This window comes from Mobula hypostoma, chromosome 6, assembly GCF_963921235.1.
Source record: "Mobula hypostoma chromosome 6, sMobHyp1.1, whole genome shotgun sequence".
Lineage (NCBI taxonomy): Eukaryota > Metazoa > Chordata > Chondrichthyes > Myliobatiformes > Myliobatidae > Mobula > Mobula hypostoma.
Genome location: NC_086102.1, coordinates 4,138,611 through 4,150,635, shown reverse-complemented (window position 1 = coordinate 4,150,635; position 12,025 = coordinate 4,138,611). Strand labels below are relative to the sequence as shown.

General features: G+C 44.0%; 1 protein-coding gene across 2 annotated transcripts; it reads right to left on the bottom strand.

Moving 5' to 3' along the window:
• Window positions 1–646: 646 nt before the first annotated feature.
• On the bottom strand, window positions 647–2,952 carry LOC134347446 (uncharacterized). 2 transcript variants are annotated; one of them, XM_063049764.1, is made up of 3 exons: window positions 2,940–2,952; window positions 2,528–2,635; window positions 647–1,793 (listed from the first exon to the last, which is right to left on the bottom strand). In XM_063049764.1, the coding sequence occupies exons 2-3, from the start codon at window positions 2,564–2,566 to the stop codon at window positions 1,011–1,013; spliced, it is 822 nt and encodes a 273-aa protein (XP_062905834.1). In that variant the 5' UTR covers window positions 2,567–2,635; window positions 2,940–2,952; the 3' UTR covers window positions 647–1,010. The 2 variants fall into 2 exon arrangements, with proteins under 2 accessions (XP_062905834.1, XP_062905835.1); XM_063049765.1 differs by lacking the exon at window positions 2,940–2,952 and having other exon boundaries at window positions 2,528–2,784.
• Window positions 2,953–12,025: the final 9,073 nt, after the last annotated feature.

Genomic DNA, 12,025 nt, shown 5'->3' with positions numbered 1-12,025 from the left:
GTTCAGCTAACGCTTAATCTCGGGGGTGATAGCCCCCGGCCCTGCTAAACTTAAGAAATCTCGTTTGGGTGGATACTGTGCGATGCGTCCCCCGTTATAAATCAGTAGCACGAAACAACACACAGTACGCAATATGTGATTAAACGATTGAGCTTTGTAATTCTTAATTTGACTATATGGTGAGTAAAGAAACAAAAAAAAAGAAAAGGGCCCATTCTCCTGAAACAGTGTAATGGGCAACGTTGGAGCTCACGGTTTCGTCCACTTGTTCCCGTTGACCTCCTCCGAGCGTAGCCGACCCTCGGACCCTTGCTCCTCAGTCCACCTGGTCCGGTGGTCTAGCAACTGTCTCCATTCGCGTCCTCTCTCTTCATCTCTCCCCGAGAAAGGATCGCAAAATCCGGCTCCCAGACCCACGAGAAAGAACAACATCCCACTCATTGGATAGCCCCACATTCCAAAGTCCCGTTATCTCTAGTCATAACCCAAACATTGCTGCGACAGAGAAACCATTACCTTAGCAGTGAAACCTTACAGAGTGTTACATGTTTATTGAATAGATTAAAAATCACAGAAATAACGGAACACTGGGTCAAGTTAATCAATTTCTATTCACAGAGCTTTATTAAACTTAATGTTGCAGTTATACAGGACCCTGGTCAGACCCCACTTGGAGTACTGTGCTCAATTCTGGTTGCCTCACTACAGGAAGGATGTGGAAGCCATAGAAAGGATGCAGAGGAGATTTACAAGGATGTTGCCTGGATTGGGGAGCAAGCATACCCTATGAAAAGTGGTTGAGGGAACTCGTCTTTTCTCCTTGGGGTGACGGAGGGAGAGAGGTGACCTGATAGAGGTGTACAAGATGATAAGAGGCATTGATCGTGTTGATAGTCAGAGGCTTTTTCCCAGGGCTGAAATGGTTGCCACAAGAGGGCACAGGACACAAGAAGGGCCTGTATTCTGCTATGTTACTAAATTTTTATACTCATTTGCCAGTAACAGGCCTTTCAGACCAAATCAGAGATGAATTCTCTCAGGTACACAGCTTTCGCAATGGTGTTCATTTCAGAGCTCCCATGTACCAAGTGGCAGTGTGAAATATGAAATCCAATGACCTCACCATTCCTGTTGAACACAAGGCTACATTGGTCCTCAATGGAGGAGCTGGTTATATAGATGATGAGATTTTCAGCAGTATAACTATCTTTATTGAAGTACTGGATACAATCCCTCCCACCATCCACATCTCCACACTTCATGTTTTCACACTCTGAATGTCGAGAGGCAATGCCCTCTAATATGGCAAGTATACTCCGTTGTTCATTCGGTGGAATTAAGCAACAATCTACCAAATTATTCTTTGCTTTCAGGACAAAACATTTGCCTTGATCTGATAGTCTAACATTACCCATATTAAAGCCTCTCGGAAAACTCGCGTCTGCATGATTCAACACCATGAAAACGAGACCATGTGCGGTCTTAATAATCCTGAGAAAATTTGTTTGGTTGTTACTAACTGAATTAGAACCTTCAATCAGGTACAATAAACCAGAATTAAACACAGCATGCGTGGGGCTCTCATTTATGAATTTCTTGATGCGATCACTAGCTACGACAAAATTTTCAATCACAAAGCATGTCTCTGCTTCTTCTCCAGGAGAATATATTGTACCCAGTGCAGGACTGTTACGAAGAATTTCAGCATGGTAGTTATAATCCGCAACATCACCCCGACTGCAGTACAAATTCAGTATATAGTTGATCATTCCCTTCTCCGAATATGGATTCATCTGAGAAAATCAGAGATAGAGAGAGAGAGAGTTATAGTGAGTGAGTGAGGGGAAGTTAAAATTTGAGGGTGGGAGAGGGCGGTGAGGGCACTGGGGTGGCAGAGAAGGGGTCAGGAAGAGTCAAATCAATCTGCTTGACTGAAATTAAATTCAAGATTGTTTAATGCCATTTCCAGTAGACCAAGTGTAAAGAGGAACAAAGTAATTGTTACTGTGCTGTAGATTGCCTCTAGCGTATGGGTGGGGGGTAGAACCCTGGGGGAGGTGTTGGCAATGAGAGGTGGGGAGAGAAGAGGATTAATGTCGGATGGGGAGCTGAGGTGACGTAGAGAGGTTGATAGTCCGTGTGGACTCAGTGGGGTGAATGGCCTGTTTCCCTCAATGTCACTCACACTCCTCCCTCCTTTTCCAAGACACCCCACAACACATGTCAGCGCAGATCCCTTACTGGACACTATCGCTCCCGGAAGGATAATTTCAAGGACATGACAGGGCCTGAACCAGTGTTAGCAGTGGCACAGGAGCGGAGTGGTCAGTGTTCAATTCCTGCTGCCGTCGGTAAGGAGTTTGTGGGTCCTGTGGGTTTACTATGGGTGCCCCGCTCTCCTCTCCTCCCACATCCAACAACATACGGGTTAGTAGGTTAATCGGCCACGTCGGTGCAATTCGGCAGTGCAGGCTCGTTGTGCCTGTGATCATGCTGTATTTCTAAATACAAATAAAATTAATCTCACCACTTCCTGAGGCGGGACTTGGAACGAGCCAGACTGCATTCTTCTGTAAATTCAGCTTCTCACCCAGGGCCGAGCTCCCAACACACACGAGCAGTCTCTGCTGACGGGCTACATAATCACAGACATTTACAAACATGAGGCTCGGTTGGGCAAAAGCAATCCCAGAGTAAAGCCTCTCTCCAGGCCAATGTCCATCCCACAGCTCATCGAAGCTCCATTCATACATGGGGAAGGTCATTCCAAATCCCTCCTAGGCCCTTTATGGCGCAGATCTGGATTCTATGAAAGATTAACCTCCCCACCCCATCCTCGTTCCCCACCACCAATCCCCACCTCCATTCTCTCTCCCGTCGCCAATTCTGCTAACCTCTACCCCAGTTTTGATTTGGGATTCCAGTATTTCTAGATTTACCAGTATTTCCAAGTTGATAAGTCGTACTGCAATGCCGCCAAGAATCCTTGAGCGGGATTCTTAGCTGCCAGTCTTCCGCCGGAAGACCCACCTTCCTCTCCTCGTGATCTTTCAATTTTACGTGCCTCTGACTTGCTCCTTCAGGCACCCTGGAGCCCAAGGGAGAGCTGGGTTGTGTGCTATGCCAAGGGTTCGGCAGAAAAGCACAAACTCTCCGAAATTCTCAGCAGGCGTCAGTGGAGAAGGAACCGCAACTCAGGTTGATGTCCCTTCGTTGCAGAAAATTCTGTCTGGCGGCATCATACACAGCCACTCTACACACACCTACAGTAAATGTGTCATAGGAACATTGAAAACCTGCAGCACAATACAGGCCCTTCGGCCCACAAAGCTGTGCCGAGCATGTCCTTACCTTAGAAATTACCTAGTGTTAACCATCTCCCTCTATTTTACTAAGCTCCAGGAGTCTCTCAAAAGACCCTATGGTATCCGCCTCCACCACCATTGCCGGCAGCCCATTCCACGCATTCACCACTCTCTGCGTAAAAAAAAACTTACCCCTGACATCTCCTCTGTACACACTTCTAAGCACTTTAAAACTGTGCCCTCTCATGCTCGCCATGTCCTTTAGGATCAATTTTTAAATATTCTTAATTGTACGCAAGTCTCTGAATAATCTTGCTCTTGTGTATGTTTTGAAGTGCCTATCCCCTTACATCCTTAATGGTAACCTTAGATCTGTGAATACTGGTTTACTTCGCGTTCCGAGTGCCGAGTATGTAAGAGTTGGTGATGCGTTCTTTTACTCTGATGCAACAAAAATCTGGAATATTCTACAGATGGAAATACACTAGGCTAGTACTGTGGAACATTTCAAAACATTTCTAAAAACCTACTTTGTAAATTTGGCCTACTTATAGGATTACTTAATGCCTGTTGATGTGAATTATATTTCTATAATTTGGTATACAGGTATTTAATTACATTTTAATCTATATAACGTGCGTCTTCTCTTACACTTTTTCATTGCGTCTCATATTTTTATGACGATATTGATTTATCTTTGCAATTCACATATGTAAAGCAATTAGAGCCTGTATATTAACGTATGAATGGTGCAAAATAATAATTGTATTTAATAATCTCCACACACTCTACACACACAATTGTTATACAGTATTTTATAACCACCACACAGACTCCACACACGATCATTATTTTAATAATCTCCACACAAACACAATTGTTATTTTTAATCATCTCCACACACAAAGGAGGTGGAGCTTAGGAGAATTAATGGCACCTCCTTTGCTTGCAACTTCGGAATCAACTCTATTTCCATCTTTAATGTCTCTATTTTTCCCTTTCAGGGTTCTTTTGAAGACTCTGACCTAGAGTTGCACAAGAAATTTTTAGTTTGCTGTGGTAATGATGCATCTAAAATCCATGGATAGTGTGTTTTCTGTTCCTTAAGGATCAATTTTTGTTATTATCTCACTCTCAACACTTCCATTAGGTCAGATTTAATCAAAAACAGAAGGGGAATTACCAGTGAATTACAGCTCGGCAGACAACATACATCTGAATTTACCTATTATGCCAGATGACCCTGAGGCTCTAAACTGTCTGGTCTGGTGTCTTGCTAGCATTACAGATGAAATGTAATCATATGTATATTGAGTAATTTAAACAGGTAGATGAACAGGAGTATGCAGAGAGATGTTGTGGGTGCACATTGATGGAACAAACAGAATTAATAGTTTAGCACAGACTAGATGTGCCTGTTTCTCTGGTGTAGTGATATGTGTGTGTGTGTATTCCCACACCATATTAAAGGTGTGTCATATTAAATCATTACTGTGTAGCCAATTGGTTTTAGAAGTCAGATAATCAGTTGAATGGAGATCTATTTTTGGAGACCCGTATGCAGTCAAAGTGTTTCAATTGATTGTAGTAAAAATACACCTGTATCTGGAAGATCCAACTGCTGGTGAGTCAGTATCCTGACAAAAACTACACCATGAAGACAAAAGAAAATTCTAAGCAACTCCACGAAAGGGTTATTGAAATGCACAAGTCAGGAGATGGATACAAAAACATTTTCAGTGGCATTGAATATCCCTTGGAGTACGGTTAAGTCAAACATCAAGAAATGGAAAGAATATGGAACAGCTATAAATCTGCCCAGGAGCAGGCGGATCCCAAAAGCTAAGTGATCGTGTAAGAAGGGGACTAGTGAGGGAGGCCACCAAGAGACCTATGACAACTCTGGAGGAGTTACAAGCTTCACTGGCTGAGACGGGAGAGACTGCGTATACAACAACCGTTGCCCAGGTGCTTCACCAGTTGCAGCTTTATGGGAGAGTGGCAAAAAGAAAGTCATTATTGAAAAAAACTTACATGAAATCTTAGCTAGAGTTTGCCAGAAACTGTGTGGGAGACTCTGAAGTCAGCTGGAAGAAGGTTCTATGGTCTGATGAAACCAAAATTGAGCTTTAGGCCATCAAACTAAACACTATGTTTGACTTAAACCAAACACTGCACATCATCAAAACCACACCATCCATACTGTGAAGCATGCTGTGGGGATGCTTCACTGCAGCAGGCCCTGGAAGGCTGGTGAAGGCAGAGGGTAAAATGAATGCAACAAAATACAGGGAAACCCTGGAGGAAAACCTGATGCAGTCTGCAAGAGAACTGCGACTTGGGAGAAGATTTGTTTTCCAGCAAGACAATGGCCCCAAGCATAAAGCCAAAGCTGCACAGGAATGGCTTAAAAACAACAAAGCTATTGTCCTGGAGTGGCCAAGTCAAAGTCCCGACCTCAATCCAACTGAGAACTTGTGGCTGGACTTGTAAAGGGCTGTTCACTCACGATCCCCATGCAATCTGACAGAGCTTGAGCAGTTTTGTGAAGAAGAATGGGGAAAAATTGCAGAGTCCAGAAGTGCAAAGCTGGTAGAGACCTATCCACACAGATTCAAGGCTGGAATTGCGCCAAAGGTGCATCTGCTAAATACTGACTTGAAGAGGTGAATACTTGTGCAATCAATTATGTTGTGTTTTATATTTGGAATTAATTTAGATCACTTTGTAGAGACTCGTTTGCACTTCGACATGAAAGAGTCTATTTCTTCAGCGGTTTGAAAGGGGCACGACTGCGCAAGCACATAGAAGTCGGCCAGTGAGAACAGCGGGAAGAGTTTAAAAAGAAGTCAGCTTTACAGAGTGGGCGCCAGAGGAGCAGGTGTCGGAGTAGAGGGAGACAGAGTGGGAAGGCTTTGGCTCAACAGGGCTTCGGTGATAACGGGTCGAGGCGAGGTAGGTTATCTGTTTAGATACAGACAGGAAGTGTGAGACCGGTGTTCTGTGCTCAGTGTCAGATGTGGGAGGTCCTGGAGTCTCCCAGCCTCCTGGATGGCCACATCTGCACCAGGTGCGTCGAGCTGCAGCTCCTTAGGGACGGGGTTAGGGAAATGGAGATGCAGCTCAATGACCTTCGTCTGGTCAGGGAGAGTGAGGAGGTGATAGATAGGAGCCATAGGCAGGTAGTCACACCGGGGCTGGGGAGATAGACAAGTGGGTAACAGTCAGGAGAGGGAAGGGCAGGAGTCAGAGGCTAGAGAGTACCCCTGTGGCTGTCCCCCTTGACAATAAGTATTCCTGTTTGAGTACTGTTGGGCGGGGGGACACCCTACCTGGGGGAAGCAACAGTGGCCGTGCCTCTGGCACAGAGTCTGACCCTGTGGCTCAGAAGGGTAGGGAAACGAAGAAGATGGCAGTAGTGATAGGGAACTCTATAGTTAGGGGGTCAGACAGGTGATTCTGTGGACGCAGGAAAGAAACACGGATGGTAGTTTGCCTCCCAGGTGCCAGGGTCTGGGATGTTTCAGATCACATCCAAGATATCCTGCAGTGGGAAAGAGAACAGCCAGAGGTCGTGGTACATATCGGTACCAATGGCATTGGCAGGAAAATGGAGGAGGTCCTGAAAACAGACTACAGGGAGTTAGGGGGGAAGTTGATAAGCAGGACCACAAAGGTAGTAATCTCGGGATTACTGCCTGTGCCACGTGACAGTGAGTATAGGAATAGAATGAGGTGGAGGATAAATCATGGATGAGGGATTGGAAGAGGGGGCAGGGGTTCAGATTTCTGGATCATTGGGACCTCTTTTGGGGCAGGTGTGACCTGTACAAAAAGGACGGGTTGCACTTGAATCCCAGGGGGACCAATATCCTGGCGGGGAGGTTTGCTGAGGCTACTGGGGAGAGTTTAAACTAGAATTGCTGGGGGGTGGGAACTGAACTGAAGTGATGGAGGAAAGGGAGGCTGGCTCACAATTAGAGAAAGTTTGGAGACAGTGCGAAAGGGAGGATAGACAGGTGATAGCGAAGGGATGCGCTCAGTCAGATGGTTTGGGATGTGTCTATTTTAATGCGAGGAGTATCATGAACAAAGCGGATGAGCTTAGAGCGTGGATCAGTACTTGGAGCTGTGATGTTGTGGCCATTACAGAGACTTGGATGGCTCAGGGGCAGGAATGGTTACTTCAAGTGCCAGGCTTTAGATGTTTCAGAAAGGACAGGGGGGGAGGCAAATGAGGTGGGGGTGTGGCACTGCTGATCAGAGATAGTGTCACGGCTTGCAGAAAAGGAGGAAGTCATGGAGGGATTATCTATGGAGTCTCTGTGGGTGGAGGTTAGGAATAGGAGGGGATCAATGACTACTGGGTGTTTTTTATAGACGACCCAATAGTAACAGGGAGATCGGGGAGCAGATAGAGAGATAGATTCTGAAAAGACATAATAATAATAATAACAACAGGGTTGTTGTGGTGGGAGACTTCAATTTCCCAAATATTGATTGGCATCTCCCCAGAGCAAGGGGTTTAGATTGGGTGGAGTTTGTTAGGTGTGTTCAAGAAGGTTTCCTGACATAATATGTTGATAAGCCTACAAGAGGAGAGGCTGTACTTGATCTGGTATTGGGAAATGAACCTGGTCAGGTGTCAGGTCTCTGAGTGGGAGAGCATGTTGGAGACAGTGATCACAATTCTATTTCCTTTACCGTAGCATTGGAGAGGGATAGGAACAGACAAGTTAGGAAAGTGTTTCATTGGAGTAAGGGGAAATATGAAGCCATCAGGCAGGAACTTGGAAGCATAAATTGAAAACAGATGTTCTCAGGGAAACTTACGGAAGAAATGTGGCAAATGTTCAGGGGATATTTGAGTGGGGTTCTGCGTAGAAACGTTCCAATGAGACAGGGAATAGATGGTAGAGTACAGGAACCATGATGTACAAAGGCTGTTGTAAATTTAGTCAAGAAGAAAAGAAGAACTTACAAATGGTTCAAAAAACTAGGTGATGATAGAGATTAAGAAGATTGTAAGGCTAGCAAGAAGGTGAAAGCGAGGTAAAATAAAAAGGTTTTGAGCCGGTGTTTAATAAAGGTTCATTATCCGAGGGGTCCATAGACCCCAGTTTGGAACCTCTGCCTTATAGTTTTAGCTATTCAATTCCACAGTTTAGGAGCACAGTCCAGAAAACCTGAGCTGCCAATTATTTTTTGAGGGACCGGTGGAAGAAGACCTGAGAACTCAAGCAGGATTATAAAGCAGAAACGGTTCTGTGATGTACTCCCATCCCTGACCATTGAGAACTTTAAAAACCAGTAAGAGAACTTTAAAATCAATTCTGAAAGGTACAGGAATACAACGCAGTGTAGTTAGGACAAGGGTGATATGTTTCCTCACTCTGGTTTTGGTTAAAATTCCAGCATAAGACCATAAAATATAGGAGCAGAATTAGGCCATTTGGCCCATCGAGTCTGCTCCACCATTCAATCATGGCTGATCCATTGTTCCTCTCCTCAGCCCCACCCCCCAGCCTTCTCCCTGTAACCTTTGATGCCATGTCCAATCAAGAACCATCAATCTCTGCCTTAAATACAGCCAACGGACTGGCCTCCACAGCTGCATATCACAAAAATTCCACAAATTCACCATCCTCTGGTGAAAGAAATTTCTCCACATCTCTGTTTTGAATGGGCGCCCCTCTATCCTGAGGCTGTGCCCTCTTGTCCTAGACGCTCTGACCATGGGAAACATCCTTTCCACGTCTACTCTGTCTGGGTCTTTCAACATTTGAAACGTTAGCGGCAGCATTCTGAATGAGGTGAATTTGCTTTGGAAGCCCAGTGGAAAGAGTATTGCACCGGGATTTATCTCCTGGATCAAACTGATCTATCAAACCCCGATGGCTGCGGTTATAACTAACAATCAAAAATCTCCTTTTTAAATCAAAAGATAAACTAGCACATTTTTTTTCTAATATAAATCCTACTTGTGATAGATGTAACACTGAGGTGGCCACTTTAATGCATATGTTTTGGTTCTGCATAAAGTTAAATAACTTTTGGAGAGATGTTTTTAGAACGTTATCAAAAGTCATAGCTCTGGACCTACAACGTAATTCACTTACAACAATCTTTAGGGTTATTTCAACGGAAGCAGGAAACGTTCCTGCTTCCGCTCAATGCATGATAGCTTTCTCAACTTTATTGGCCAGGAGAGCTATTGTATTGTACTGGAAGGATCTCAATCCACCTATTGTATTTTTTTGGATCTCCTCCATTATGTCTTGTTTAAGTCTGGAGAGAATTAGAAGTTGGACGTTTGATACATCTTATAAATTTGAGCAAACTTGGCGACCTTTTATTCGATATTTTCATATGATCTAATTTTTGTTACTTTAAAAGTTAATTATTCTTTTTTCTCTGCCAACTTTTAGATATGACCAGAAGGATCTTCCCTTTCTTTTTAACTGTATCCTCAAAATGGACTGCCCAGTTCCCCTCTTCTTTTCGTTTTAGGTTAGCTTAGTGGGGTTTTTTTCCCCCAATAATAGAAAATTTTGAATCTTTTTTTTAAAAACTGTTCAAAGGAGAGGTGGTTCTCTTTTCTCTTTAGATTAGCTTAATACGATACATGATTTTGACAGTGTCCACTCCTTTCTCTGTTTGTATTGTTATTGAATGATGTATTTGAGGTAACCTGTCCTCTGGTTTGTATTGACCCCTATTCTTTTAAATCAATTTAAAAAAAGATTGAATGTGAAAGTGTATTGCAGTAATCCTGTCTATTCAATATAAAGGCGTGGATTAGATTTTCAGCATCATTTCGTGACAGAAACAGACGTACCTTTGCAATATTTGATAATTGTAGAAATGATGCTGCGGTCACTTTCTTTATCTGCAATTTAAACTTCAAAGCGGAATCAATGAGAACACCTGGGCTTGCTACATCTGATCTTACAAGAGGAGCCAAGTTCCCAAGTTTATTAACAAGTTTTGAGATACCAAAGTTCATTGAGAAGCTTTGTTTTGCATACCATCATTTCATCAGGTAACTATATAGAAGTAGTTCGTACAAAGTAAAGGAAGAACAGTGCAGAATAAAGTGCTACAGTAACAGAGAAAGTGCAGTGCAGGCAGACAATAATGTGCAAGTTCATGACAAGACAGATAGTACGAAATCCACAGCACATTACAGGCCCTTCGGCCCACAACGTTGTGCCAACCACGTAACCTACTCTAGAACCTGCCTAGAATTTCCCGAGTGCAGAGCCCTCTATTTTTCTAAGCCCCATGTACCTATCCAAGAGTCTCTTAAAAGACCCTATTGTAACCGCCTCTACCAGCACCGCCAGTAGTGCATTCCACACAACCACCACTCTCTGTGTGAAAAACCCACCCCTGACATCCCCTCTGTACCTATTCCCGAGCACCTTAAAACTATGCCCCCTTGTGTTAGCCATTTCAGCCCTGGGAAAAAGCCTCTGGCTATCCACATGATCAATGCCTCTCATCATCTTATACATCTCTATCAGGTCACCTCTCATCCACTGTCGCTTCAAGGAGAAAAGGCTAAGTTCACTCAATATATTCTCATAAGGCATGCTCTCCAATCCAGGCAACATCCTTGTAAATCTCCCCTGTATCCACATCCTTCCTGTGATGATGTGACCAGAACTGAACACAGAACTCCAAATGGGGTCTAACTAAGGTCTTGTGTAGCTGTAACATTACCTCACGGCTCTTGAACTCAATTCCACGGTTGATGAATGTCAACACACCATACGCCTTCTTAACAGCAGTGCCTATGGACACGGAACCCGAGATCTCTCAGATCCCCCACACTGCCAAGAGTCTTACCATTAATATTATATTCTGTCTTCAAGTTGGACCTACCAAAATGAACCACTTCACATTTATCTGTGTTGAAGTCCATCTGCCACTTCTCAGCCCGGTTCTGCAGAGTACTGATGTCCCGCTGTAACCTCTGACAACCCTCCAGACTATACACAACACCCACAACTTTTGTGTCATCAGCAAACCTACTAACCCATCCCTCCATTTTCTCATCCAGGTCAATTATAAAAATCACAAAGAGGAGGGGGTTCCCAGAGCAGATCCCCACGGAATACCACTGGTCACTGACCTCCATGCAGAATACGAACCACCTACAACCACTCTTTACCTTCTGTAGGCAAGCCAATTCTCGGCCCAGAAGGCAAGGCTCCTTGGATCCCATGCCTCCTTACTTACTGAAAGAACTTTGCATGGGGAACTACCCACCCCTCCAGCTATCTTCATATTGTCTGCAAACTTTGCAACAAAACCATCAATTCCATCATCCAAATCATTGACATATAACAGACCCCTATGGAACACCATTAGTCACTGACAGCCAACCAGAAGAGGTTCCCTTTAATCCCACTCTTTACCTCTTGACAATCAGCCACTGCGTTATCCATGCTAGAATCTTTCCTGTCATACCGTGAGCTCGTACCTTGTTAAGCAGCCTCATGTGTGGCACCTTGTCAATGGCCTTCTGAAAATCCAAGTACACAACCACACCAATTCTCCTTCATCTATCCTGCTTGTTATTTCTTCAAGGAATTCCAACAGATTTGTCAGGCAAGATTTCCCCTTGAGGAAACCATGCTGATTACGGCCTATTTTATCATGTATCTCCAAGTGCCCTGAAATCTTATCATTAATAATCGACTCCAACATCTTTC

What these genes read in the sequence shown, in the direction of transcription:
- LOC134347446 (XM_063049764.1), bottom strand. Translation starts at nt 2,566, where the DNA reads ATGCAGTCTGGCTCGTTCCAAGTCCCGCCTCAGGAAGTG. An exon ending in AAGTCCCGCCTCAGGAAGTG is followed by an intron (nt 1,794 to 2,527) that starts GTGAGATTAATT and finishes TGATTTTCTCAG; the next exon opens with ATGAATCCATATTCGGAGAA.